Genomic DNA, 27,166 nt, shown 5'->3' with positions numbered 1-27,166 from the left:
GCTGACCCCACCACCTCCCTCCCGGACGGGGCAGCTGGCCAGGCAGAGGGGCTCCTCACTTCCCAGTAGGGGCGGCCGGGGCGGCTGGCCGGGCGGGGGGCTGACCCCCCACCTCCCTCCCGGACGGGGCGGCTGGCCGGGCGGGGGGCGGACCCCCCCACCTCCCTCCCAGACGGGGCGGCTGGCCGGGCAGAGGGGCTCCTCACTTCCCAGTAGGGGCGGCCGGGCAGAGGCGCCCCTCACCTCCCGGACGGGGCGGCTGGCCGGGCGGGGGGCTGAACCCCCACCTCCCTCCTGGACGGGGCGGCTGGCCGGGTGGGGGGCTGACCCCCCCACCTCCCTCCCGGACGGGGCGGCTGGCCGGGCGGGGGGCTGACCCCCCACCTCCCTCCCGGACGGGGCGGCTGGCCGGGCGGGGGGCGGACCCCCCCACCTTCCTCCCAGACGGGGCGGCTGGCCGGGCAGAGGGGCTCCTCACTTCCCAGTAGGGGTGGCCGGGCAGAGGCGCCCCTCACCTCCCGGACGGGGCGGCTGGCCGGGCGGGGGGCTGAACCCCCACCTCCCTCCTGGACGGGGCGGCTGGCCGGGCGGGGGGCTGACCCCCCCACCTCCCTCCCAGACGGGACGGCTGGCCGGGCGGGGGACTGACCCCCCACCTCCCTCCCAGACGGGGCGGCTGGCCGGGCAGAGGGGCTCCTCACTTCCCAGTAGGGGCGGCCAGGCAGAGGCACCCCACACCTCCCAGACGGGGCGGCTAGCCGGGCGGGGGGCTGAGCCCCCCACCTCCCTCCCGGACGGGGCGGCTGCCGGGCAGAGACGCTCCTCACTTCCCAGATGGGGTGGCAGCCGGGCGGAGGGGCTCCTCACTTCTCAGACGGGGCGGTTGCCAGGCGGAGGGTCTCCTCACTTCTCAGACGGAGCGGCCGGGCAGAGACGCTCCTCACCTCCCAGACGGGGTCGTGGCCGGGCCGAGGCGCTCCTCACATCCCAGACGGGGCGGCGGGGCAGAGGCGCTCCCCACATCTCAGAGATGGGCGGCCGGGCAGAGACGCTCCTCACTTCCTAGATGGGATGGCGGCCGGGAAGAGGCACTCCTCACTTCCCAGGTGGGATGGCGGCGGGCAGAGATGCTCCTCACTTTCCAGACTGGGCAGCCAGGCAGAGGGGCTCCTCACATCCCAGACGATGGGCGGCCAGGCAGAGACGCTCCTCACTTCCCAGATGGGGTGGCGGCTGGGCAGAGGCTGCAATCTCCGCACTTTGGGGGGCCAAGGCAGGTGGCTGGGAGGTGGAGGTTGTAGCGAGCCGAGATCACGCCACTGCACTCCAGCCTGGGCACCATTGAGCACTGAGTTAACGAGACTCCGTCTGCAATCCCGGCACCTCGGGAGGCCGAGGCTGGCGGATCACTCGCGGTTAGGAGCTGGAGACCAGCCCGGCCAACACAGCGAAACCCCGTCTCCACCAAAAAAATTCGAAAACCAGTCAGGCGTGGCGGCGCGCGCCTGCAATCGCAGGCACTGGGCAGGCTGAGGCAGGAGAATCAGGCAGGGAGGTTGCAGTGAGCCGAGATGGCAGCAGCACAGTCCAGCTTTGGCTCGGCATGAGAGGGAGCCCGTGGAAAGGGGAGAGGGAGACGAGGGAAAGGGAGGTAGAGGGAGAGGGAGAGGGAGAGGGACTTGAAAATCTTATATATTGCAATTTTTGAAAAAGAATAGATGCCATTCTTGTCTTTTGTCATCATATAGTTGGAAAGTGAACAAAGATTAAAAATACCATCAATACAGGAATTTCAGGATGTGGCATAATAGAGTTTAGCTACGTTCTCTTGACCCCTAGATTTATTAGGTACCATGCCAACAGCTTTATATGCATTTATTTAATCTTTCCCTATGGATTAGGCACAATTTTTATCCCTATTTTACAGATGGGAAGAAAGAGATTTAGAAAGACTGACTTCCAGGGTCACATAGCTAGGGGTAGCAAAGCTGGGCAGGAACCCAGGTGAGAATGACTCACGCTCTTGACTGCTAGGCCTTAAAGCCCTACCTGGCCACTGTTCACATTAACCACCTCCTCTACACAGATTCCTGCTTCCTTCCTGTATCAGCCTGCATAGGTTAGGTTGTGCTTTGGTTATGAACATTCCCAAAAGATCAGTGGCTTCTATTAACAAACAGGTGTTTCTTACTGTATTAGTCTGTTTTCACGCTGCTTTAAAGAACTACCTGAGACTCAGCAATTTATAAAGAAAAGAAGTTTAATTGATTCACAGTTCCACATGGCTGTAGAGGCCTCAGGAAACTTACAACCATGACAGAGGGTGAAGGGGAAGCAAGTCACATCTTACATGATGGCAGGACAGAGAAAGAGAGCAAGGACGGAAGTGCTACATTTTAAAACCATCAGATCTCTCACTGTCACGAGAACAGCATGGGGAAAATCCACCTCCGTGATCCAATCACTTCCCACCAGGTTCCTCCCCTGACCCGTGGAGATTACAACTTGAGACGAGATTTGAGTGGGGACATAGAACCAAACCATATTACTTACTCATGCCAAATATTCATCAAAGGTCACCTGGGTCATCAAAGGTCATATGCCACATAGCTCCTTTCTCTGGGACCCAGAAGTCCTGGACAGAGCAGCCACAGTCTCCAACCTTGCTGATTGCTATGGCAAAGGGAGAGAGAGATACAGAGAGAGAGAGAGAGAGAGAGAGAGAGAGAGAAACTATGGCGAATATCACATTGACAGTTAAATGTACCCTGGAAGTGATGCACAACATACACTGTGATACACAGCACTTCCCCTCACACACATAGGCTGGAGCAGTGGTTTTCAACCAGGGGTAATTTTGCCTCCACTAGGGGATATTTGCCAGTCTCTGGAGACATTTTTTATTGTCACAACTCAGAGGTGGAGTGGGGGTTGGGGCAGGTGCTACTGGCATCTAGTGAACAGAGGCCAGGAATGCTACTCAACACCTTGCAGTGCACAGGGACAACCCCCTCAAAACACACGCAACAAAGAAGTATTTAGCCTAAAATGTCAATAGTGCTGAGATTGAGAAACCCTGGACTGGAGCTAAGCACAAGGAGCCAAAAAGTGCAATTTTAAGAAGCTGTAAGGGAAGAGAACCTGAAATATTTGACAGATAGCACTAATAGCCGCCATGCATCCTAAGGCCTAAAAGCTGTACTAAAGCCCCTTCAGAAGGTGTTTTTCATGATAGAAGTGAACCAGTGCTTTAAGGGATAGCCATGGAATGGGGCTTCTAATATAGTCAGCTTCATCAAAGGGCCGAGGAGTGCCCTGGACTCACTGAAGTTGACTACTGCTCTTCCTCAGCAGTCTCTCTGGAGCAGCACTGTCCAAATGTAGTACAATAAAGGCCACATATGTAGCTTAAAAATTTTCAGTATCCACACTAAACAGGTAAAAAGGAGCAGGTGAAGTTGATTTTACAGCTATAATTTCTTTAATTCAATATATTTAAATTATTATTTCAACATGTAATCAGTATAAAAATATTGAGATACTTTACATTCTTTTTTTTTTTGCACCAAGTCTTTGAAATGTGTTGTGTATTTTATATTTACTGCACATTTCAGTTGAGACTAGCCGTATTTCAGGCGCTCAATTGTCACACATGGCTAGTAGCGGCAATACTGGAGGTTTCTCTTCCTGGGACTCAGTGAGGGACTGAACTGGGTCTCCCCTGAGGACCAGTAGCAATGCTATAACTCAGAGTCTGTAAGTTCTGAGAGTGGGACACAATTTCCAGGAATATCTGTCCCAGACTCTTAAAGACAGTCTGTGTATGTTTTAAGAATGAAGAGGGATTGGTTTTCCGTGGATTCTCTGCCATTACCATTTTTGTTTGTTTGTTTTTTTTTTTGGCAGGTGCCTCATCTCCAGACATGGAGCCCAGCTATGGGGGAGGTCTCTTTGACATGGTAAAAGGAGGTGCAGGGAGGCTCTTTAGTAACCTAAAGGACAACTTGAAAGACACCCTCAAAGACACATCTTCTAGAGTGATACAATCTGTGACCAGGTACGCACATTCTTCCCAGTTAATTTAGTGGATCCCCATGCTCCCAAAGGATCTGGTTACCTGCTGACTGCTTGTCTGGCTCAAAGAGTGTCAATTTTGGGATATAATTTTATGGGATCTGATGAACTGAGAAATGTCATTGAAGACATAAAGTTAAGTCCTTTAGAAGCTATAAGCACAGGCTGGGAGGACTCAGTTCATTGCCACATTAGAGTATAATGGTTGCCCTCCCTGTCTTTAGAATCAAACATCTTGGGTTCTAATGCAATATCTGCCCTTGTTAACTAAGAGCCCTCAGGCAAGTTAATTAACCTTTCAGAGCTTTTTTTTGAGCTTTTTTTTAATACCCTGACAGGATTTGTGTCTTTGGGTTGTTTAGGGATTAAATGAGATTAAAATATACATGCAATCTGAATAAGCATTACCTACGGATTGTAATCAAATCAGAACTTTGTTTTTGTTTCCTACTAGCCCTTTAACATTTATTCAGTGAGAGAAGTTTCCTACTCTTCCACTGTATGAAAATTCTTATAAGCAGGTCATAGGAGTTATTTTTTATTGTTTAGTATTAGAAAATTCTAGGGTCACTTTGAGTTACAATATGCAGTTCTTAATCAGAAATTCAAACATCAAGTACATTATATTAATCAAAATTTTAATCTTTGTTCAAAGATAAAACTATTCTTACCTCTGAATCTCAACCAGGGCCTGGTAGGCAGAAAAATGGTGTCATTTATTTTTTCTCAACCACTTCTTCCCCTACCCCTTAGCCACTTACAATTATGGAAGATATTTCCAGGTAGGCAAAGAAGCTAGAACAATTGGTGTTGATAAATAAGCAGAGTTTTCTATTCTGAGATTGATTCAGATCATGAAGTGGCATCTACAAGGGCATTAGAATGCACCAGTTGGAGTGGCATATTTATACCCCTGAGGTCACGGGCTTTCTTTTCTCAGTGATTCTTCCTTGTTGGAGAGAAGGGCTGGAGGGGAGTCAAAACATGCCCCCTGGACAGTGGTGTCCCAGTTCATATGCGCAAGTGATTGAGAGAGAGAAATCTTGGCATATTTGGATCATTTTAATGAGTGCCCATTTTTGTCTTGCTTTTAGCTACACAAAGGGAGATTTAGACTTCACTTATGTTACCTCCAGAATTATTGGTAAGTTTCTCATGTTTATTAACAGTCCTTTGGCTCAGTTTCCAGTTGCTGCCCATCGTTACAGCAGACGTAAACATTTAACCTGTTTTCTTTCTGTGTGATCTCTCTCCTAGTGATGTCCTTTCCTCTGGACAATGTTGACATAGGATTCAGGAACCAGGTTGATGACATTCGAAGCTTTTTGGATTCCAGACATCTTGACCACTACACAGTATACAATCTGTCACCTAAGTCTTATCGAACTGCCAAGTTTCACAGCCGGGTAAGGATTTTTAGCCCTGAGATCATACTGTTGAAGACGTGATGGTGCTTTTCCTCCTCAGAGATGCCCTTAAAGCACATGCCGTTAGGCATCTGAAGCTGAAAAACTATACACTCTGGACACTTCTGTTCACAAAATATTTATTAGGCTGCTATGAGATATCCTAAAGATTTTCCTTGGGTGAGGATACTTACAGGAAAGTGTATCTGTCAATGAAATACCATCAAAGTTGGGGTCTCAAGTCTGTTGGTGCCTGATTGTTCCATGGCACAGTGTTCATGAGGCTTAAGTTGGAGATTGAACTGCTGCTAGGGCAGTTGGCTGCCTTCATGCTGTTACACTAATTATGCCGTTGACCCTTCTTTATTGCTACTTGGTATCAAGATGAGGCAGTGTGGATAGACCGGTACCGACAAGTATTAATGGGAACGTGTTTCCATTAATATATTTTAAGAAGTTTTTTGAACTAGAGAGAGACATATTCCTGGTTTCAGCTTGGTTTAGGAACTAAGAGTTGGCTTAGGTTTGAATCTGATATCGAGCCTGATATTTCTGGCCACTGAATTCTGACTTACTCACTAAAAAAAGGCATTTTTTTCCCCTCTCAAGAACATCTCTAAATATTTTTGACTTAGCCTTTAGATATGATTGGTTCTGCAACTTCATTTGGGTCTATTAATAAGTAGAATGGACTTTCTATGCATGGATCCTTTAAAAGTGAAACTTGATGTCAAATGTGTAAAATGATAGCTGGTTGACAATGCTGTGTATCTAGGATCTTAACTTTGATGCTGGAACACACTTCGTTCCAAATTCCAGTTACCATTGATAATCTCTTGGCCTCAGTTTCCAGATCTGTAACATACACAAGAAAATTGGTGTACATGCTTTGTATGGCTCCTTCCTGCCCTAATATTCAATAAGCTATGGGAGAGTTTTAGGGACCTCTTTTTCAGCGTATTCTGAGAACAGTCTCAAATTTTGGTGTGCATCAGAATCACTTGGAGGGCTTGTTAAACACAGACTTCTGATTCAGAAGGACAAGGGAGGCATAAGAATCTGCATTTCTAACAGCTTCCTGGGGGCTGCTCCTGATGTTGCTGCGGGGACCACTCTTTGATAAAGCACTGATAACGCCATTCTGAAGTGGTTTGATCTAAATTGCCATTCTATAATGAAGATTTTAAATGCATCTTTTTAAAATCTTCTGTAATAAAATAACCTTCCAACTCTTATTCCATCTATTAGCTAATTCAGAACGAGTGAATTAACATCAAACAAAAATGTGGATAGATATTTTGTTCTTAATGTAAGGCAAATCTTTTGAATTATTTTTCTTGACTGGAGGCTAAGTCAGTGCCATTATTTTCATAATTTAAGGACTGTGGAACATCCTACACAATATTTCATAGAAATTTTATTTGACCTTGAAAGATCTGTGATAATCTGGAGCATTTTCCCTCTGAAAGTAAATAAAGATATGATATCATTATAGAAGCATTTATACATATAAAGATGTCTCTTTGTATAATATTTATAAAAGGCAATCTCTATAAAGATGTTTTTAATGAAAGGCATCTATCAGTGTAACTAAAGATTTTGTGACTGGACTTAAGGGTTTACCAAAGGAATCAGAGGTTACATATTAAACACCTACCCTGGGCTGCTCTTACTTGCCCTAGAAGAGGAGGAAGCATTTTTTTTTTTTTTTGGATACCTAGAACAACAGTTCCTGACATAGATAATCAATGTTTTTAAAAAGCATGAATGTGCTGCACCCATTAACTCGTCATTTAGCATTAGGTATATCTCCTAATGCTATCCCTCCCCAAAAATAAAAAATAAAAATAAAAAAGCATGAATGTGGAAAGAATTGTTAAACACTATAGATATAAAATAAATATTTGGTTTTTGTTCTCAAGACACCTAAGCCTAGTTGGCGAGAGAACCCAGGACGTTCTAAAGATAAGTACAAATAATATTTATAATACCTGCCAAGGGAGATTAGTAAAGGGAGACACCAGTGACAGCTGGACCTTAGAGCAGGAGAAAGGCTTATATAGGTCAGAGGAGTGGAGTCATTTCTTGCCTATACAAATCATAAAATATCTTGTGAGGCTCTTGATGATCTAGCCTCTATCTGCTCCTCTAACTTCATCTTTTACCATTCTTCATTGCCCAAAAATCATATGCTCCAACTAGGGATATGCATGTGCTCATGTGCACACAGACACACACAATCTTCTTGCATGAGCTACTCCTTCTCCCTTAAAAGCTACCCATGTCACACACCCTTCGTCTCCTTCCTTCCTTCCTTCTTCCCTTCTCTTTCCTTTCTCCTTCCCTTTTCCTTCCCTTCTCCTTCCTTCCTTCTTTCCTCTTCTTCCTCCTCCTCTTCTTCTTCTTCTTCTCCTTCTCCTTCTTCTCCTCCTTCTCCTTCTTCTCCCTTCCTCCTTCCTTCCTCCCTCCCTCCCTTCCTCCCTTCCTCCTCCTCTTCCTCCTCCTCTTCCTCCTCCTTCTTCTTCTTCTTCTCCTTCTTCTTCTTCTTCCCCCTCCCCTCCCCTCCTCTTCTCTTCCCTCCCCTCCCCTCCCCTTCCCTTCCCTTCCCTTCCAAAAGAGCCTCACTCAGTTGCCCAGGCTGGAGTACAGTGGCATGATCTTGGCTCACTGCAACCTTCGCCTCCTGGGTTCTGATTCTTGTACCTCAGTCACCCAAGTAGCTGGGATTACAGATGTGTGCCACTATGCCCAGCTAATTTTTGTATATTTAGTAGAGACGATTTTGCCATCTTGGCCAGGCTGGTCTTGAACTCCTGGCCTTAAGTGATCCACCTGCCTCAGCCTCCCAAAGTGCTGGGATTATAGGTGTGAGCCACCACCCCCAGCCCATCTTCTTCTTTATTTGCCTAATTTTGCTAAGGAGAAGATTTCCACATGCCACGAGGCTTTTCCAATTCTCTCTCCTAAAACACAGGATTGCACTATATCTTTAGCTCTTCTCAGATAGTCCTAGAATTTGGCAGAATGCAAGTGGATCCTCTGACCTGTCTCCTTTACCCTTAGTTGCATCTTAGGGAGGCAGTCCCAAAGCCGTAGTATTTCCATCTTACCTTTGTTTTTGATTTGCCTACATCTCTTTTCAAACTCCTAGACCTTTCTTTCCCCAGCACTAACACTGTGAATGGATTTGCATCTCATTGTTGCATGACTTAGAAAAGTTTTCTTTGTTTTTACCTTTCAGTTCATGAGGACTAGAACCATTTCTTACTCCTTCCGGTTCTGTGGAGTGCTACGTCTGAAATTAAACCTTATTTTAATAAATGTTGATGGTAGAGTCTACCATAAATTCTAAACATGAAACTGGTTTTATTTATAGATTCATAAGGGTGTATAAAGTCTTAGGAATTTTTTATTTATAAACTCGTGGGAGTCTGGATCTGCCCACATCATATACCTCTGTGCCTTGAAACCTGTATTCAGTCATTTTACATGATGATTATGTGATTGTTTGTATATGTTCAAACCTGCATTTGAGGATGTAGGTAGTGATGTTGGCAAAGACAGGATGTTTCCAGGAAGATTTTACTTTGCTGAGGGTTGTCATTCTGTATTTCGATTCACTTTTATGATTAGAAGCCACATTGGTTGACAGGAATTGTATGAAATGATCAATACTGTTTTCCTGATTTTTCTACTATGTATTTGCATATGTCACAGAATGTTAAAATAGGACTTTGTTTAGTCTCAGTTTAGCAGAGGCTACAACTCAAAACAATGCATAGCACATAGCCCAGCATTCAAAAGTGAAGTACTGGCATACCTATTCAGGACTGCAAAGGATGTATGAAACCTCAGGTGTTTTTATTTTTATTTTTTTTAATGTTTTTTGACTCTTTATAGCCAATATCCACCTTGAGGAAATAAGAGTACTGATGCTGACAATGAAGTCCTGGAGACCAACAAGATGCATCAGTTAAACCAGATGTTCATAATGACTCCTCTGTGTATGTAGATCTATTGGTAGGCTTCAGAGAGCTTAACCATCTGTTTCCGCTCCTTTAAAAAAATTATTGTAGTAAAATATACATAACATAAACTTATTGTAACCATTTGTAGCATACAATTTCAGTGGCATTAATTATATTCCCAATGTTGTATAACCAACACTGCTATCTATACTTAAACCTTTCTCATCATCCCCAACATAAACACTGTTCCCATCCACTCCGTGCATATGTGTGTGTATGTGTGTATACACTGGTTTGGTTTCTGCATAGAAGGTTTATAGCTGTGCCCCAGAATATCAGGAACCTTTACACATTTCTTGGCATTACTGTTGGCAATAAATGGAAAGCTGGATGAATGTACACCGAGTCTAACCTGACTCCAGAGTTCTTAAGTTCTGATTAATGCTATTCTAGGGCCACTTTGTCTCTCCTTCTTCCACTGTTTACCCAGGAAGGACAGTATGGTGACAGAGTCCTTCTAGCAGCAAAGAAATCTGCAGCCCAGCTGGTTCTTTTAGGCTCTACCCTCTTAACTATTTCTAAATGGCATAATCTTCTAGGATTTCTTTCCCTTTGGGAACAATTTGATTTTTGGAAAATGTATTATCAACTTGGGTGTCTTAAAGGACTCATGATTGAAGGTCAATGTTTTTACCCCTTTTTCTTCCTGAGCACACCAAAGAGGTCGCTACAGCTCCCAGTTGTTTCTGCATTGGTGGGAGGTTGGTGGGAGATTGGCTGGAGTGGGGGAAGTTTATAGCTCATACTTCATCTCTCACTCTGCCACCATGCCTCAGTGTCAGGACAAGAAATAACTGGAGTGAAAAAAACAATCCCTGGCCTGGGGGCCAGAGGACCAGAGACTCCCACATTCCAGTTATGAAGCCTTCCATGAATTGACTGTCTTAACCCTGGTAAAATACAGCCATCACTTGAAACTGTAACCACTCTACAAATGCAAGATGGAGTTATTGTTATCAGTCATCAGACAATGTAGTATAATGGAGAGTGCACAAATTTTATTTTTTTAAACTGAGATGAAGCCATATAGTGTATACAAACTTTATACTTTAAAAATTACCCTAGGTTCACATCTCAGCTGTTCTTCTTCCTGGGCAAGTCACTTTTACCTCTCCTTGGACTCGTTTTTCTCCTGTGTAAAATGGATATGCCAATAAGAGAGTGCCTATCTCACAAGCACTCTTAAAATTTTTTTTGTAGATTTGTTGTAAGGAATAAATTTGATAGCAGTGTCTTGCTTAGAGTCATCATGCAGTAAGTAGTAGCTATGATTAACATTGGTAATAATAAAATGCTACAATAAGTGATTGACTGAATTATCCCCATCCTCCAAAAATGGTGCGTGATTCATAAAACACTAGATGTAGCAATTAAGTCATACTCTCTGTAGAAGCTTTCATTCCTATGCTTAGTGAATGGCTGCTTCTGCCCATCCTGTCTTGGGGAAGGGATGATGGAGAGATGAAAATTGAATGGCATCCAGCTCTAGCAATGATTTGGCCTCTTTTTCCCACTGGGTGGTATCATGGCAGTGCTGTAATCTGTATGGTGTCCTCTGATGCTAAGCAAGCTCAGGAGATGTTCAAGGTGTTCAGGAAAACTGGCGACAACATTGCGAAGTGTCAGTTACTGCATGAAGCTGTGAACCCCAGAGAGCTACAAAAATAGCTTGCAGTGATTGAATTCCTTTTTTATTTTGTTGGTTTTGTTTATGCCTTAATGTTTTCCCCTTTTAGACAGAGCACATGCTTTTAAAAAATTCTAATTGTATGTTTACTTAATGGTGTATAATTATATATCAAGTAAATATATAATTATGGAGTACTTTAAATTAATATTATTTACTTGATTGAGTTAATGATTCTGGAGCTATTAGCCTATTGTGCTGAGAATAATTTAGCCAACTTTTAGCTGAGACTCATTACAGATATTGACATTTGGGGTGTGTGTGTGTGTGTGTGTGTCATAGCCAGTTTTTAAAACCTTCAAAAATATTGCTGGGGAAATAAATTTTCTATACTTTCATTCTGTTACAGTCTAAAAAAACCCCAATAAAATGGGTTCACCTGTTCCCTCCTCAAGATATGGTACATGTGGACAAATCTTATTATAAAAATAGATTGCCAAATGGGGTTCATTCCTTTATTCTTTCACTCATTCATTCACTCAGCAAATACCTGCTGAGCACCTACCATATGAGCAACACATGCACAGTGGACACTGGGGTTACAAAAATGACTAAGTTATGGTCTCTCTTCTCATGGAGCTTGATGTCTACAAGGGGAGACAGGTATAAGCAGTTTATTCAGTACAGCTTGACCACAAGCTAGCATTTACTGTGTTTATGTTGTGCTACTTAATTCTGACAACAATCTTATAATGCTCATTTATACTTTACACACTAGATAATTGAGGCCTGGAGAGGTTAGTAAATTGCCTAAGGTTAATCAAGTAGTAAATGGTAAATCCAGAGTGAAAATCCAGCCTGTGGATTTAACCATGTTGTTCTACTGAAAAAAGCTGTAATAGATGAAAATAAACAGGGGCATGAGTATAAAGATGACTAAGCGTTTCTGTCTGTGAGTATTAGAGAAACAGTCAGAGCCAAGAGAACACTTGAACTTTTTTTTTTTTTTAAATTTGAGTTAAAATATGCATATATAATGTACCATTTTTACCATTTTAAGTGTACAGTTTAATTACATTTATATTATTTTTTCCTCCTTCAAACCCTCTCCCCCTCCTCTTCCTGGCCTCTGGTAACTACTAATCTACTCTTTATCTTCATGAGATCCACATTTTTAGTTTCTGCATATAAGTAAAAAACATGCAATATTTATCTTTCTATGCTTGGGTTATTTCACTTATAATGGCCTCCAGTTCCATCCATGTTGCTGCAAATGACGGGATTTCATTCTTTTTTATGTGAATAATATTTCATTGTATATGTATACCACATTTTATTTATTCATTCGTCCGTTGGTAGGCACTTAGGTTGATTCCATATTTTGGCTATTGTGAATAGTGCTGCAATAAACATGGGAGTGCAGCTTTATATTCGATATATTGATTTCCTTTCTTTTGGATATATACCCAGTAGTGGAATTGCTGGGTCATATGGAACCTTCATACTGTTTTCTATAGTGATTGTACTAATTTACATTCCCACCTACATTGTGTAAGAGTTCCCTTTTCTCACATTTTCACCAGCATCTGGTATTACCTGCCTTTTTGATACAAACTATTTTAACTGAAGTGAGATGACACTATATTGTGATTTTGATTTGCATTTCTCTGATTAGTGATGTTGGACATTTTTTCATATAACTGTATGCCATTTCTATGTCTTCTTTTGAAGATCTGTTAATTCTGTTCCACTCTTTTGCCCAGTTTTTAATTTTTTTTTTTTTTTTTTTTTTTTTTTTTTTTACTATTGAGTTGTTTGAGCTCCTTATATATTCTGGTTATTAATTTCTTGTCAAATGAATAGTTCACAAGTATTTCCTGCCATTCAGTAGGTTGTCTCTTCACTTCGTTGATTGTTTGCTTTGCTTTGCAGAAGCTGTTTAGCTTCATATAGTCCCAATTGTGTATTTTTGCTTTGGTTGTGTGTGCTTTTGAGGTCTTCCACAAGAAATTTTTGTCCAGATCAATGTCCTGGAACATTTCTCTAATGTTTTCTTCTAGTCGTTTTATATTTTTGGGTTTTGGATTCAAGTTTTTAATCAATTTTATTTGATTTTTATATATAGTTAGAGATATAGGTCTATTTTCATTTTTCTGCATATAGTTACCCACTTTTCCCAGCACCATCTATGGAAAAGACTGTCCTCTCCCACTGTAAGTTCTTGGCATCTTTGTCAAAGATGAATTGGTGGTAAATGAGTGGACTTATATCTGGGTTCTCTATTTTGTTCCATTAGTCCATGTGCCTGTTTTTATGCCAGTACCATGCTGTTTTGGTTATGGTAGCTTTATAAAAAACTTTGAAGTCAGATGATGTGATGCCTCTAACTTTGTTCTTTTTGCTCAGGGTGGCTTTGGCTATTTGGAGTCTTTTGTGGTTCCACATACATTTTAGGGTTTTTTTTTTATTTCTGTGAAGAATGTCATTGGTATTTTGATAGAGATTGCATTGAATCTGTACATTGCTTTGGGTAGTATTGACATTTTAACAATATTATTTCTTCTAATCCATGAGCATGGAATACCTTTCCTTTTTTTGTGTCCTCTTCTATTTCTTTCATCAGAGTTTTACAGTTCTTCTTGTGTAGATCTTTCACTTCTTTGGTTAGATTGATTCCCAGGTATTTTATATTTTTTGTAGCTATTGGAAATGGCATTGGTTTCTTGATTTCTTTTTCAGATTGTTGGCTGTTAGTAAATATGAATGCTGTTGATTTATGCATGTTGGTTTTGTATTCTGCAACTTTACTGAATTCGTTTGTCAGTTCTAACAGTTTTTTTGGTGGAGTGTTTAGGTTTTTCTAGCCATAAGATCATGTTGAGTTCGAACAAGGGTAATTTGACTTCTTCCTTTCCAATTTAGATGTCCTTTATTTCTTTTTTTGCCTAATTGCTCTGGCCAGGACTTCCAGTATTATGTTGAATAATAGTGGCGAAAGTGGGTATCGTTGTTGTGTTCCATTCTTTAGAGGAAAGGCCTTCAATTTTCCTCCATTCAGTACGATGTTAGCCATGGATTTGCCATAGATGGCCATTATTATTTTGAGGTATGTTCCTTCTGTATCTATTTTCATGAGGATTTTTTTTTTTTTTTTTTGAGACGGAGTTTTGCTGTCACCCAGGCTGGAGTGCAGTGATCTTGACTCACTGCAACCTTCGCCTCCTGGATTCAAGCAGTTCTCCTGCCTCAGCCTCCCAGGTAGCTGGGATTACAGGCACCTAGCACTATGCCCAGTTAATTTTTGTATTTTTGGTAGAGACGGGGTTTCACCATGTTGGCCATGGCTGGTCTCAAACTCATGACCTCAAGTCATCTGCCTGTCTCAGCCTCCAAAAGTGCTGGGATTATAGGCATGAGCTGCCGAGCCCGGCCTCATGAGGATTTTTATCATAAAGGGATGTTGAATTTTATCACATACTTTTTCAGCGTCTATTGAAATAATCATGTATTTTTTGTTCTTGATTCTATTAATGTGGTATATAACATTTATTGATTTGCATATATTGAGTCATCCTTGTACCAATGAAGTAAAACTTTTTTTTTTTTTTTGGAGACGGAGTCTCGCTCTGTCACCCAGGCTGGAGTGCAGTCGTGCGATCTCGGCTCACTGCAAGCTCCGCCTCATGGGTTCACGCCATTCTTCTGCCTCAGCCTCCCGAGTAACTCGGACTACAGGCACCTGCCACCACGCCCGGCTAATTTTTTTGTATTTTTAGTAGAGACGGGATTTCACTGTGTTAGCCAGGATGGTCTCGATCTCCTGACCTCGTGATCCGCCTGCCTCAGCCTCCTGAAGTGCTGGGATTACAGGCGTGAGCCACCATGCCTGGTCATGAAGTGAATCTTTATTGATAATGGTGAATGATCTATTTAATGTGTTGTTGCATTTGTTTTGCAAGTATTTGGTTGAGGATTTTTGTATCTGTGTTCTTCAGTGATACTGGCCTGTAGTTTTCCTTCTTTGTTGTATCCTTCTCTAGTTTTAGTATCAGGTAATGCTGGCTTTGTAGAATGAGTTCGAAAGTATTTCCTCTTCTTCCATTTTTTAAAAATAGTTTGAGTAGGATTAATATTCGTTCTTTTTTAAATATTTGGTAGAATACAGCAGTGAATCCGTCAGGACCTGGGCCTTTCTTTGATAGGAGAATTTTTATACAGCCTCAATCTCATTACTTGTTACTGGTTTGTTGAGGTTTTCTATTTCTTCATGGTTCAATCTTGGTAGGTTGTATGTGTCCAGGCATTTATCCATTTCTTCTAAGTTTTCTGATTTGTTTGGTATATAATTGTTCATAGTAGCCGTCTCTTATGAATCTTTGTATTTCTGAGGTCTCAGTTGTTATGTCTCCTTTTTCATTCCTGGCTTTATTTATTTGGGTCTTCTCTCTCTTTTTCTTAGCTTACCTAGAGGTTTATTGATTTTGTATATTGTTTCAAAAAAACAACATTTTATTTTGTCGAACTTTTTTTCTTTTTAGTTTCAATTTTCTTAATTTTTGCTCTGGTCTTTATTATTTCTTTCCTTCTAGTAATTTTGGCTTTAGTTTGTTCTTGCTTTTCCAGTTCCTCGAGGTGTATTGTTAGGTTGTTAATTTGAAGTCTTTCTACTTTTTCGATATAGGTGTTTATTGCTATAAACTTTCCTCTTAGTACTTCTTTTGCTGTATCCCATATGTTTTTGTATATTTCCATTTTAATTTGTTTCAAGAAATTTTTAAATTTCCTTCCTAATTTCTTCATTGACTCATTGGTTGTTTAATTTCCATGTGTTTATGTATTTTCCAAGGTTCCTTTTGTTATTTAGTTGTAAAGTTTTATTCCATTGTGGTCAGAGAAGATGCTTGATATGATTTCTATTTTATTTATTTATTTATTTATTTTATTTATTTATTTTTTTGAGATGAAGTCTTGCACTGTTGCCTGGGCTAGAGTGCAATGGCGTGATCTCAGTTCATTGCAACCTCCACCTCCCAGGTTTAAGTGATTCTCCTGCCTCAGCCTCCTGAGTAGCTGGGATTACTGGCGCCTGGCACCATGCCCAGCTAATTTTTTGTATTTTTAGTAGAGTTTCACTGTGTTGGCCAGGCTGGTCTTGAACTCCTGACCTCGTGATCTGCCTGCCTCGGCCTCCCGAAGTGTTGGGATTACAGGTGTGAGCCACCGCACCTGGCCAATTTCTGTGTTTTTGAATTTGTACAGACTCGTTTTGTGGACTATGGTCTATTCTAGAAAATGTTCCATGTGCTAATGAAAAGAATATAAATTCTGCAGCAGTTGGGTAAAATATTCAGTAAATGTCAATAAGGCCTATTAGATCTTGAACCTGGGTTTTAAAAGATGAATTGGAGTTTACCAAGAGAAGAAAATACATTGCAGACAGAAAGGAGCTTGTACAAATGTACATTTTATGATTCCTCTGACAGCAAAATGTATCTTCCCAGTTATTCTGTATTTTTAGTCAGTAAGTCATTTCCATTCCTTGAAAACAAACACGTCAATGGGGAATATATATGTGGGTAAAGATTAGACCAGAAACAGTCCTGAATCATGTTGGGTAAAAGGGGCAAGGCATCATAAAGTTTAAATTGACAGAGGCCAATACTAGATCACCCTGGACTGTTTGGGAGCTATGCCAAACATTTCAAATACTTTGTTTAATAAACCATACTTGTCTCTCCTAAAGGTATATGAAAGTGGGTAACCTGGAAGGTCTCCTGCCATTTGCCCCACAGTCATCTTGTAGAAAAAAGTTACAAATTAACAAAAAAGAATGGGCTTTCTTGGCAGCCCCAGAGAGAGAAACTCAATGTGTTTGCTTTTAGATGTCAGCTCTACCAAGAGCACAGATAATTTCCTAGTCGTATTTTGATTATTTATTATCTGATTACCAGAAAAGGGCTAATCAAACAAATTCTTCCTGCCTCCCTTTCCCATGGTCAAATAGAAGGAATTTGAGACATTTGGGATTGCAGAGCACATTCTGACATCATCTGTATGAAGCCTCTTCTTTCTGCAGAATTCCGTATCTCAGGAAATAGCACTTCTTGTATCCTTCTATCCAGCCATTCAAGCTGGAAACCTGGAGTTCAGGCTTGACTCTTTCCTCTCCCTCCCCTGACACACTCTTCAGTACACCCCTCCACATGCGCACACTGCCACCATGTATCACCTGTCTTATGTCCAGGTGTCCCACCACCTCTCTATCTCCTGAGTCCCTCAAGTGTGTTTGTACCCCACTGCTACTCAGCTAGCCTTAGCCACTATCATCCCTTATTGACACTCCTCACCAACTTCCTGACTGGTCTTCCTACCTTTAGGCTCTTGTTATCCATTTCTGTTCTCCATACTGGAGCCTGAAAGATCTTTGGAAATGTAGATCTGAGAGTCTTTCTCCTTCTTAAATATTCTCCCACCTCCTTAACAAGACTGTATGATCTGGCCCTTCAGTCTACACTCTCAGCATGAAGGACTTCATTTTTTTCAAACATGGCCAGTCCTGACTGCAGGGCTTTGCACTGGCAGTTACCCGATAAAATGATAATAATTGCCAACATTTATTATCACTCTGGGTGTGTCAGATACTGAGCTAAGCTCTTGAAATACATGTTCATGTAGTATCCTGTGAGTTATGTAAGAGGTACTGTTCACCACATTTTATGAAGAAAGGCTTAAAGAGGTTATGAAGTTTGTCCAACTCTAAGCTTCTCCTTGTTGTTTCTTAGCTAGATTAGTAAATATGTAATCAACTGGGGATCATGCCTTAACAGTATTTTGAGGCAAGTGATAATGTCAGCCAGTGTGCTGTTGTAACATGATTTATATTCGGAAGATCTGGGCTGCAGTGCTGACGCTGAGCAGCAGTGTGACTCTGGATAACCTCTGAGAGTCAGTTTTCTCATCTGCAAAATGGGGATTATATTAATACCTGTCTTAGATGATTGTTGCATGGATCAGAGCCAAGCAATATTCCTATAACTTAGTTGATGATCCATAATGTGTGAAAAAAAATGCATGTTAAATGAATGAAAATGCCAAGGGTTTTCCCTGTAAGTTGTGTCCTTTGATTAAAAGAGAAAAAAAAAATAGATCCATGCACAAGCCTGCCTTTGGCTCACTCTGTAGCACTTTTCATGTTATCACGAGAGCTGGGATAAATTAGAGATGGTGCAGGACCTATAACCCTCTAATTAAACATTTGGGGGGAGGTCAAAACATTTTATGCTTAATAGAAATGAAATTCTATGTAACCTCACAGAATAGAAAAAAATCCAAGGATGTATTTGAAATGGTCTAGTTTAATTTAAAATGTGCTTCAAAAATGTGTTTTCATACCTTTACTGAATGAGAATTCTTTAATTTAAAAAATTGCTGTGTTAAACACCCTCTTCTTCATGCATTTGGACCCTGTTCCCACTGTTCCTGCATATATTAAGAGAGGATGTGGTATCACTTCCAGAAGATGTTGGTTGGTGTGATAACCTGCTTATGAAGAGGAAGTTGCTGGAGGAATTAATTTCCTTTTGCTGTGTTCCCTTAGGTCTCAGAATGCAGTTGGCCCATTAGGCAGGCTCCCAGTCTGCACAACCTTTTTGCTGTGTGTCGGAATATGTATAACTGGCTACTGCAGAATCCCAAAAATGTCTGTGTTGTCCACTGCTTGGTGAGTAACCTTTTGTTGTTGGTGGTGATGGTTTGGTTTGGTCAAATATGGATGAGCCTGTACACAATGGTAGACAGATAACATTTGAGTTCAATAGGATTTACTGAGCCCATATTTAGGAATTGGGTAATGTGAGAGTTGTAAAAATAAGAAAGAGATTTATTATTCTTGACTTAAAGCTTGACTACTAGTGGGAAAGGCAGATGTATACACAACTCACATAGTGTGGGGACTCTAGAATGTGCTAAGTATTATAAAGGAGGTAGAAACAGGAGTAGTGTGTGCACAGCTAAAAATGCCATTGACTTGTGTGTGAATAAAGTTAACATTAACATATTGGCATATTTATCTTTTCTTCCTGTTTGTGTTTGAATAAAAATAAAAGAAAAAAGATACCTATGTCCTTGTAAGAAGTCACATAGATTGACTGTATTTTAGAGCATTCCCAGTGAGACTAATGGTTTTTCTGACCATTGACTTCCTAGAGTTCCTTTCCCTAACTCCTCTCAGAACTCTTGCCTGTCCTTTACAACTCAACTTTCGGTAAAATCCTTCTGACTCTTGAGTATTTTCACAATACAGACATTCCTATTATATCTAAATGTCTTCTGTGGCTTTTAATACTCTGTGTCATAGTAAGCTCTTCTCCTGCATATTTTCCCACTAGACTATTGTAATCTTGCAGGAAAGAACCATGCCTTTTTTTAAACTTTTGTACTGCAGGCATAAAAGGCTTCAATAAGTGATTGAATACACGAATGGAATCTGAGCATTAATACTGGAAATTTCAAAGCTTCTATAAATTTTAAAGCTTCTATAAACTTTAGTGTATATGTTTTTGCTATAGTATTACTTGATGATTCCCAACCCCCTGTCCTTTCTTGAGAGCCAGTTGGCTAAAACAGGAAAGAAAGTTGAAGAACATTTTTTCTTTCTTTTTACTTCACATCTCCAAACTCTTGGCAATAAAGGGATAACACTTGGTGTTTGTAAGAATTTAATGTTAAAGACCAAAGGATTTTCCTTTCCAAGGCACAGCAGATGGTGTAACAGAACAGATTACTTTTAGGGTCTAAGCAACCTTAAAGACCTTGGTGATTTTCTCTTTATTCAAGAATTTGCTGTAAGTTCAGAGAGCCTACATCTGACAACTTGATGGAGGAAAGATGGCTCAATGGAGACCAGAAACTCCCAGTTCCAGTGATTCTTCATAAAGAATAAAAACCCAATGAAGAAGAAAAAAGAAGAGCCAAACAAAAGACTATGGTTCTACAGGGTGCTCAATAAGCTCACTCAAAAAGGACATGCATATGTTGGAAATGAATACCCATGTCTTTGGGAAATGGAATTGAAGCTGGGGGAGGGAGTTTTTTGTTTTTTGTTTTTTTGGGATGGAGTCTTGCTCTGTTGCCAGGCTGGAGTGCAGTGGCACAATCTTGGCTCACTATAACCTCCGCCTCCCGGGTTTGAGTGATTCTCCTGCCTCAGCCCCCCGAGTAGCTGGGACTACAGGCATGCACCACCACACCCAGCTAATTTTTGTATTTTTAGTAGAGACGGGTTTTCACCATGTTGGCCAGGATGGTCTCGATCTCTTGACCTCATGATCTGCCCGCCTCGGCCTCCCAAAGTGCTGGGATTACAGGCATGACCCCACCAGGCCTCTTATTTTTATCTTAATATACTACTGGTTATTATATTAAAAATAATAAGCATAGTTGGGCATGGTGGCTCATGCCTATAATTCCAGCACTTTGGGAGACCAAGACGGGTGGATCACTTGAGGTCAGGAGTTCGAGACCAGCCTGGCTAACATGGTGAAACCCCATCTCTACCAAAAATGTAAAAAGTTAGCCAGGTGTGGTTCTGTGCACCTGTAATTCCAGCTACTGGGGAGGCTGAGGCAGGAGAATTGCTTGAACCTGGGAGGCGGAGGTTGCAGTGGGCTGAGATCGTGCCAGTGCACTCCAGTCTGGGCAACAGAGTAGGATTCCCTCTCAAAAAAAAAAAAAAATGATAATAACAATAGGCTATACTAGTCTTTTAATAAAAAACCAAAAGTTTTTAAAAGACCTGCATCACAGGTAAAAAGAGAGGCTACATATCCAAGAGCCATGGATCTGTGAAAAGAGTGTCAGGAAGGCTTAATTCTGAAAATAAATCAGATTAAGAAAAATATCCTTTTTTTAAAACTGTGTTTGGAATAAGAACAACAACAAATTCTTGAAGCATGTGGTATAATTTTAACTCCTTTATTCTGTTTTCTTTATCAGAGGGAACAAATGTCAAACTAGGAAGAACGTAACAATGATGTTTAAGACAAAGCTGGTAGGTAGCAAGATAGTATGAGAGCCTCACAATCCTTCAAATTAATTCACTCTCAAGGCTTAAATTATGTGACACAAAACCGAAAGCACTTGGAGAAGCAATTATGGATTTCATTTGTAATATGAAGAAACAGGAAGGAGAGGTGCTAGGCAAATGAAGAGAGGAGATTTTTTCCCAAAGTATGGAAGGAGGTTGATCCTGGAAAGTTGTAGGCTTGTGAACCTGATGGTAATTCAAGGCACAATTCTGAGAAAGTTTTGCACAGATGATTTTAAACTCTTAGCAAAAAAGGAATCTCCATTCGTTTGTTATGAGCCCATATCAAACCAACAGAACATTTCACATGACTAATAGACTAGTTGAGATAGTTTATTGGAGTCCTGCAAGATATTTCTTAGTTTTTTCTAGTCAAGATTGAGAAATTTGGCTAGGTTGTTATATATTTAGTTGAGTTGAGGTCGAATATCTGCTTCCAAAGGTAGGTGATTAATGGATCACCTTTCTCCTGGGAGAAGGTTTTATTTAGTTATTCATTTTAATCAACAACTTTGATGAAGATGTGGAAATTCAGCTTATCAATTTTCTTAGAATTATAAGGGTCACATAGTGAATTTGGATTTTAAAAGTTCTTGTAGGTTGGTCACTTAACAAAAATTAATAATATGAAATTAAATACAAGATAAATGTAAAGTCCTGAATTCTGGTTTTAAAAAATTAAACATATTTGCACATTACCTTAACATGTCATCTGGAAAAAATCTAGGGGTTTTAGTGGATAGAGAGAATAATAAAAGCTTATGTTGTTACTTAGCCTACATTTATACTAGCTTGGGCTGGGGTTATGTTAATAAAAGCATAGTGTCCAGAATAAAGAAGATGATATTTCTTCTCTAGTTTGGTCAGAATATATCTCATATCTTTCATTTCACATCTGGGCAGCACATTTAAGGTTGTCATTTTAAAACTTGAATTTGTTTAGAAGAAATGTGCTAAATGATGATGTCTCTTAAAATGGAATATCAAATGAGGAAGAATAGAAGGGATTGAGTTTGTTTTAAAAGGGAAATAGAAGCATTGATAGAAAGGGAGGGTATTTCAGATATGTGAAGGACTGCCATAGGGAGAAAGGAGTAGGTTTATTTTTCGTTCTCACAAAAGGATGAGGGTCATTTAGTGGAAGCTATGGAGGAATGAAAGTCAATTCAACATATTCAGTATAAGGAAGAGCTCTGTAAACTGGAATGGGCTACTTCAAGTATGAGTAATCTCCCTGTCACTTAAAGTGTTCTAGAAGAAGCTAGGTCACATCTGTCAGGGATGTTACTGAATTTTGTCTTAATTAGCTTGAGCTGCTATAACAAATATACCATAGACCGGGTGGCTTAAACAACAGGAATGTAGTTCTGGAGGCTGGAAAGTCCAAGATCAAGGTGACTGCAGTTCTTTTCTTTCTTTTTTTCTTTTCGAAGAGATGGGGTTTCACCATGTTGCCCAGGCTGGTCTCGACCTCCTGAGCTTAGGCAATCTGCTCGCCTTGGCCTCTCAAAGTGCTGGGATTACAGACATGAGCCACTGTGCCAAACCAAGGTGCCTGCACTTGTAATGTCTGGTGAGGGCCTGCTTCTGGGGTGGCAGATGGCTGTCTTCTTGTTTTTCACATGGCCAAGGGCAGAGGGAGATGACAGCAAGCTCTTTTGTCTGTTCTTATAAGGGCACAATTCCCATTCATGAGATCTCCACTCTCCCTACCTCATTACCTCCCCAAAGCTCCACCTCCTAATACCATCACATTGGGGTTAGGATTTCAGCATATGAATTCTGGGGCATACAAACATTCAGTCCATAACAGATTTATTTCTACATTGAATGAAGTTGAATCTGGTGAAGATTCTTTATTTTATACGAATCTAAGAACATACTTTGCATGAGATACATATATGCCATATCCCAACAAGCAGCATTTACCTAACCTGTGAGCTCGTTACTTCCAGTCCTAAACCAAGAGACTTCAACTATTAATTCAACAAGTCCAAAATTACTTTGAAGATTATATTATTTTTCACCAAATATATACAAATCAATTGGGCTTCTCAGATTAGAATCAATTTTATTCTAAGGATAAGTCTTTCCTTGCCGCCTTTGATTTAAAAAGCTGAAACAAATTTTGGTTTTCAAGTGAATAATTTTTAAATGAAAAGCACCCACAGTTAAGAGGATTTCTCCTCTCTCTGTCTCTTAATTGCAAATTCTGCCATTTTCAATAGAGAATGGCTGATTTGATCATGTTCATAATGATTTTATGCATTTTCTTTGACAGGATGGACGGGCGGCATCATCAATTCTGGTTGGTGCTATGTTCATTTTCTGTAATCTCTACTCTACTCCTGGCCCAGCCATTCGATTGCTATATGCAAAGCGACCAGGAATTGGACTTTCACCATCCCATAGGAGGTAAAGTAAGCTAGATGCAGGGTAGGCACAGATGTAGTCTAATTGGTATCATGTACTGTTTTAAATCTGCCTTACAAATCCATTCATAAGTTTCTTTTACTTTATCTCTGTATTAGTCCATTTTAATATTGCTATGAAGAACTACTTGAGACTGGGTAATTTATAAAGAAAAAGAGTTTCAATGGATTCACAGTTCCACATGGCTGGGGAAGCCTCACAATCATGGTGGAAGGGGAAGGAGGAGCAAAGGCACATCTTACATGGTGGCAGGGAAGAGAGCATGTGCAGGGAAACTGCCCTTTATGAAACCATCAGATCTCATGAGACTTATTCACTATCATGAGAACAGCATGGGAAAACCCGCCCCCATGATTCAATTACCTCCCACCGGATCCCTCCCACAACACGTTGGGGATTATGGGAGCTACAATTCAAGATGAGATTTGGATGGGGACACAGCCAAACCACATCAATCTGGCATTATCCTGAACTATGCAAAAACTGAATTGGATTAGGATATTAGATTGTCATTCAGTTTGTAAGCCCCCATACGAAAATTTATGATGTTAAAACTAGAAGGAAACTTTAAAGAATACTTATATCCAACTTCCCTCATTTTACAGGTGAGGAAACTGGGACTCAAGACAGGTTGTGATTTGCCTCAGGTCTAATGCCCAGTGGACATAGCCAGAACAGCATTCTTGATCCCAAGCTCTAAGACCAGTCCCTTTTTGTTTTATTATACAGGTCTTTATTGAAAAATAGCAGTAGCTGGTTATACTTATCACTGGTGATCCTCCTGTGGGAAACCTGATTTAACAAAGGGAAATGCAAAAATACATAGAGAATAAAGCGTTTTAAAATTCACTTTTTCATGTAACTCTGATATAGAAATAAAAGATTACAAAAGATAATCTGAAAAATGGAATAAAAAAGAAAACTGTTTTAGATAACATTCATTTTTCTTTTATCACAATTTCTTCATTTTTTTAAAAACTACATCTCCTTAACTTTTTGGATTAAAAGTGCTTCTGATGATAAAATTCTAAAATTTATCCAAAGCCAAATTTTAGCTGATTAATTGGATCTGCTAGATAAAATAGGAATAGATGTTCAAATATTGAAGTACTATAAAATTCCCATAAGCTTTTTGATTTAATAAATACCCCATTATCAGTTCATTGGGGAAGTACAGCAATCTCAGTAGATAAAATCTTTCCTAAATTATTGGTCGCATTATCTTTTGCTAGTTAATATTTAAGAAATTGATAGAATAAGTTTTTATTATAACAGTAATTTGCAAGAAGAATCTTCATAGCAAATATTGATTGCTTGCTTCTCCTGATGTGATGGGCCCCAAGAGAGTGCCAACCTTCTGTTTCAGATACCTGGGCTATATGTGTGACCTACTGGCAGACAAGCCCTACCGCCCTCACTTCAAGCCTCTCACAATTAAGTCGATCACTGTCAGTCCAATACCCTTTTTCAACAAACAGAGGAATGGATGTCGCCCTTACTGTGATGTACTCATTGGAGAAACCAAAATATATTCGACTTGCACAGATTTTGAACGAATGAAGTAAGTCATGATACTTTACTTCTTCCTATGTACTTCTCAATTCTCATGTAAATGAGCAGGAATGAGTTGAATCATATTCTTCCTGCAAGACTATATCATTGTGAAATAGCTGATATATAAAAAATGTTCAACATCAGTGGTAATCATAGAAAAGTACAAGTAAATCAGGGGATGTTATGGCCCTTTTTCAAATGAAACCATGATATAGGCTAGGGGACTAGCATAAGCTGTATAGAGGATTAAGACCAAGGGGAACATGGGACACCTGGTCATTGAAGAAGGAGATGGCCTTGATGGGATTAGGTGAGGGTAATGGAAGAATCACTGATGAATGAGGTTTCTAAGTGAGCAACTAGGTAGACGGTGATGTAATTAAAGAAGTTACAGAATCCATAATAAAGAGCAGGTGCCAGTGGGTGGTCATAGGGGATGTGGAGAGAAGGGAGTGGGTGGTAACATAACATGAAATTAGTTTGGAATAGATTGAATTTGAGGACTGGCATCCAAGACTTTCACAGAGCAAGACATTTCTGTTTGTATCCTGATCTCCAGTGGATTTTTTGTTCCCTTTATCTCTGCTTTTAGTATTAATTTAAAGTTAAGAAAAGGCAAATACATGGGGGCTAGATGCATTTGAGGAAAATAAGATCTGCAAAGCAGGCATGGGCAATTGCAGTCCAGATGGGATGCAGAGAGGGGGCCTGGCATTAGACCAGCACCATCCTACTGCACAACCAGTTGGCACTGACTGCACTCCTGTTTTTGCTCAAGATAGGAAATAGTTTCTGGGTCCGGGCCTGGGAAAACAGGCCTCTGGGCCAGAGCCACAGAGAACTATACCTGTGTCTGTGTGATTGTACCAGATTGGACTCTCTTTCAATGTATATTTTGGTCTGTGTTTACAGAGAATATCGTGTCCAAGATGGAAAAATCTTCATTCCCTTGAACATCACTGTGCAAGGAGACGTGGTTGTTTCCATGTATCACTTGAGGTCAACCATTGGGAGCCGGCTACAGGCTAAGGTATGGTTTTTGGAAGAATCATGGCATAAGTTCATTTGAGTCTTCAATAGGAGTATTTCTGAATCTTTTCTCCCCATCACTTTGGGCTTGAGTCACTTGTAGTTTTAGAATGAAAAAGAGCCTTTAAAGATTGCTTAGCTCATCTCCTTCATCTTACAGGGGAGGAACTGAGATTCAAAGAGGTTGTGACTTGCCCAAAGTCCTTGGCATGATGTCTGTGCCAGAGGATGACAGCCCTGGAACTCTTAGCAAACCATGCTCTTTAGAAGCCTGTGCTTTTCTTATAGTGCCCCATTTGGATCAGTGTAAGGGAAGAGATTTCTACTGAGGATGTGGAATTAAGGGATTGTATTTTTTCAATTTTAAAAAATTGAGATAAAACCACATAACATAAAAGTCACCCTTTTAAAGTGTACAATGCAGTTGTTTTTAGTCTATTCAAAAGGTTGTGCAAACATCACCACTAATTCCAGAACATTTTCATCACTCACAAAAGATACCCTGTACCTATAGCAGTCACTTCCTATTCCCTCTCCTCCATCTCCTGGCAACCACTGATCTACATTCTGCCTCTATGGATTTGTCTATTTGGGACATTTTATTTAATGGAATCATATAATATGTGGCCTTTTGAGGCTTCCTTCTCTCACTTAGAATGTTTTTGAAGCTTATTGTGTTACAGCATGTGTCAGTACTTTATTATCTTATATGGCCAAATATTATTCCATTGTAATGTCACAATGTATTAATCTTAGTTGATAATCTCAGTTAATAATCATCAGTTGGTGAACATTTGGGATATTGCCATTTTTTGCTATTAGGAATAATGTGGCAAGTAATTGTGTTTTGATTCATCACATATTGGCTAAGTGAGTGCTTTGTGCCAGCCATTGCTGAGGTTTTTAGGATTGACAAGAGTAAGACTATGTC

At 40.6% G+C, this 27,166-nt stretch overlaps 1 protein-coding gene across 7 annotated transcripts in view; it reads left to right on the top strand.

Annotated features, from left to right (window-relative positions):
- Window positions 1-27,166, top strand: part of DNAJC6 (DnaJ heat shock protein family (Hsp40) member C6) — a 166,866-nt gene that overhangs the window by 111,954 nt on the left and 27,746 nt on the right. For all 7 annotated transcript variants that reach the window (XM_055350080.2, XM_019019347.4, XM_063697970.1 and 4 more), the window contains 7 exons: window positions 3,907-4,057; window positions 5,169-5,218; window positions 5,332-5,480; window positions 18,733-18,855; window positions 23,501-23,634; window positions 25,019-25,213; window positions 26,119-26,236. In XM_055350080.2, coding sequence (XP_055206055.1) covers window positions 3,907-4,057; window positions 5,169-5,218; window positions 5,332-5,480; window positions 18,733-18,855; window positions 23,501-23,634; window positions 25,019-25,213; window positions 26,119-26,236 — 920 coding nt within the window. The remainder of the gene's footprint in view (window positions 1-3,906; window positions 4,058-5,168; window positions 5,219-5,331; window positions 5,481-18,732; window positions 18,856-23,500; window positions 23,635-25,018; window positions 25,214-26,118; window positions 26,237-27,166) is intronic.

The sequence above is a fragment of the Gorilla gorilla genome, chromosome 1 (assembly GCF_029281585.2).
Source record: "Gorilla gorilla gorilla isolate KB3781 chromosome 1, NHGRI_mGorGor1-v2.1_pri, whole genome shotgun sequence".
Taxonomy (NCBI): Eukaryota; Metazoa; Chordata; class Mammalia; order Primates; family Hominidae; genus Gorilla; species Gorilla gorilla.
This window is presented reverse-complemented; position numbering and strand designations above follow the sequence as displayed.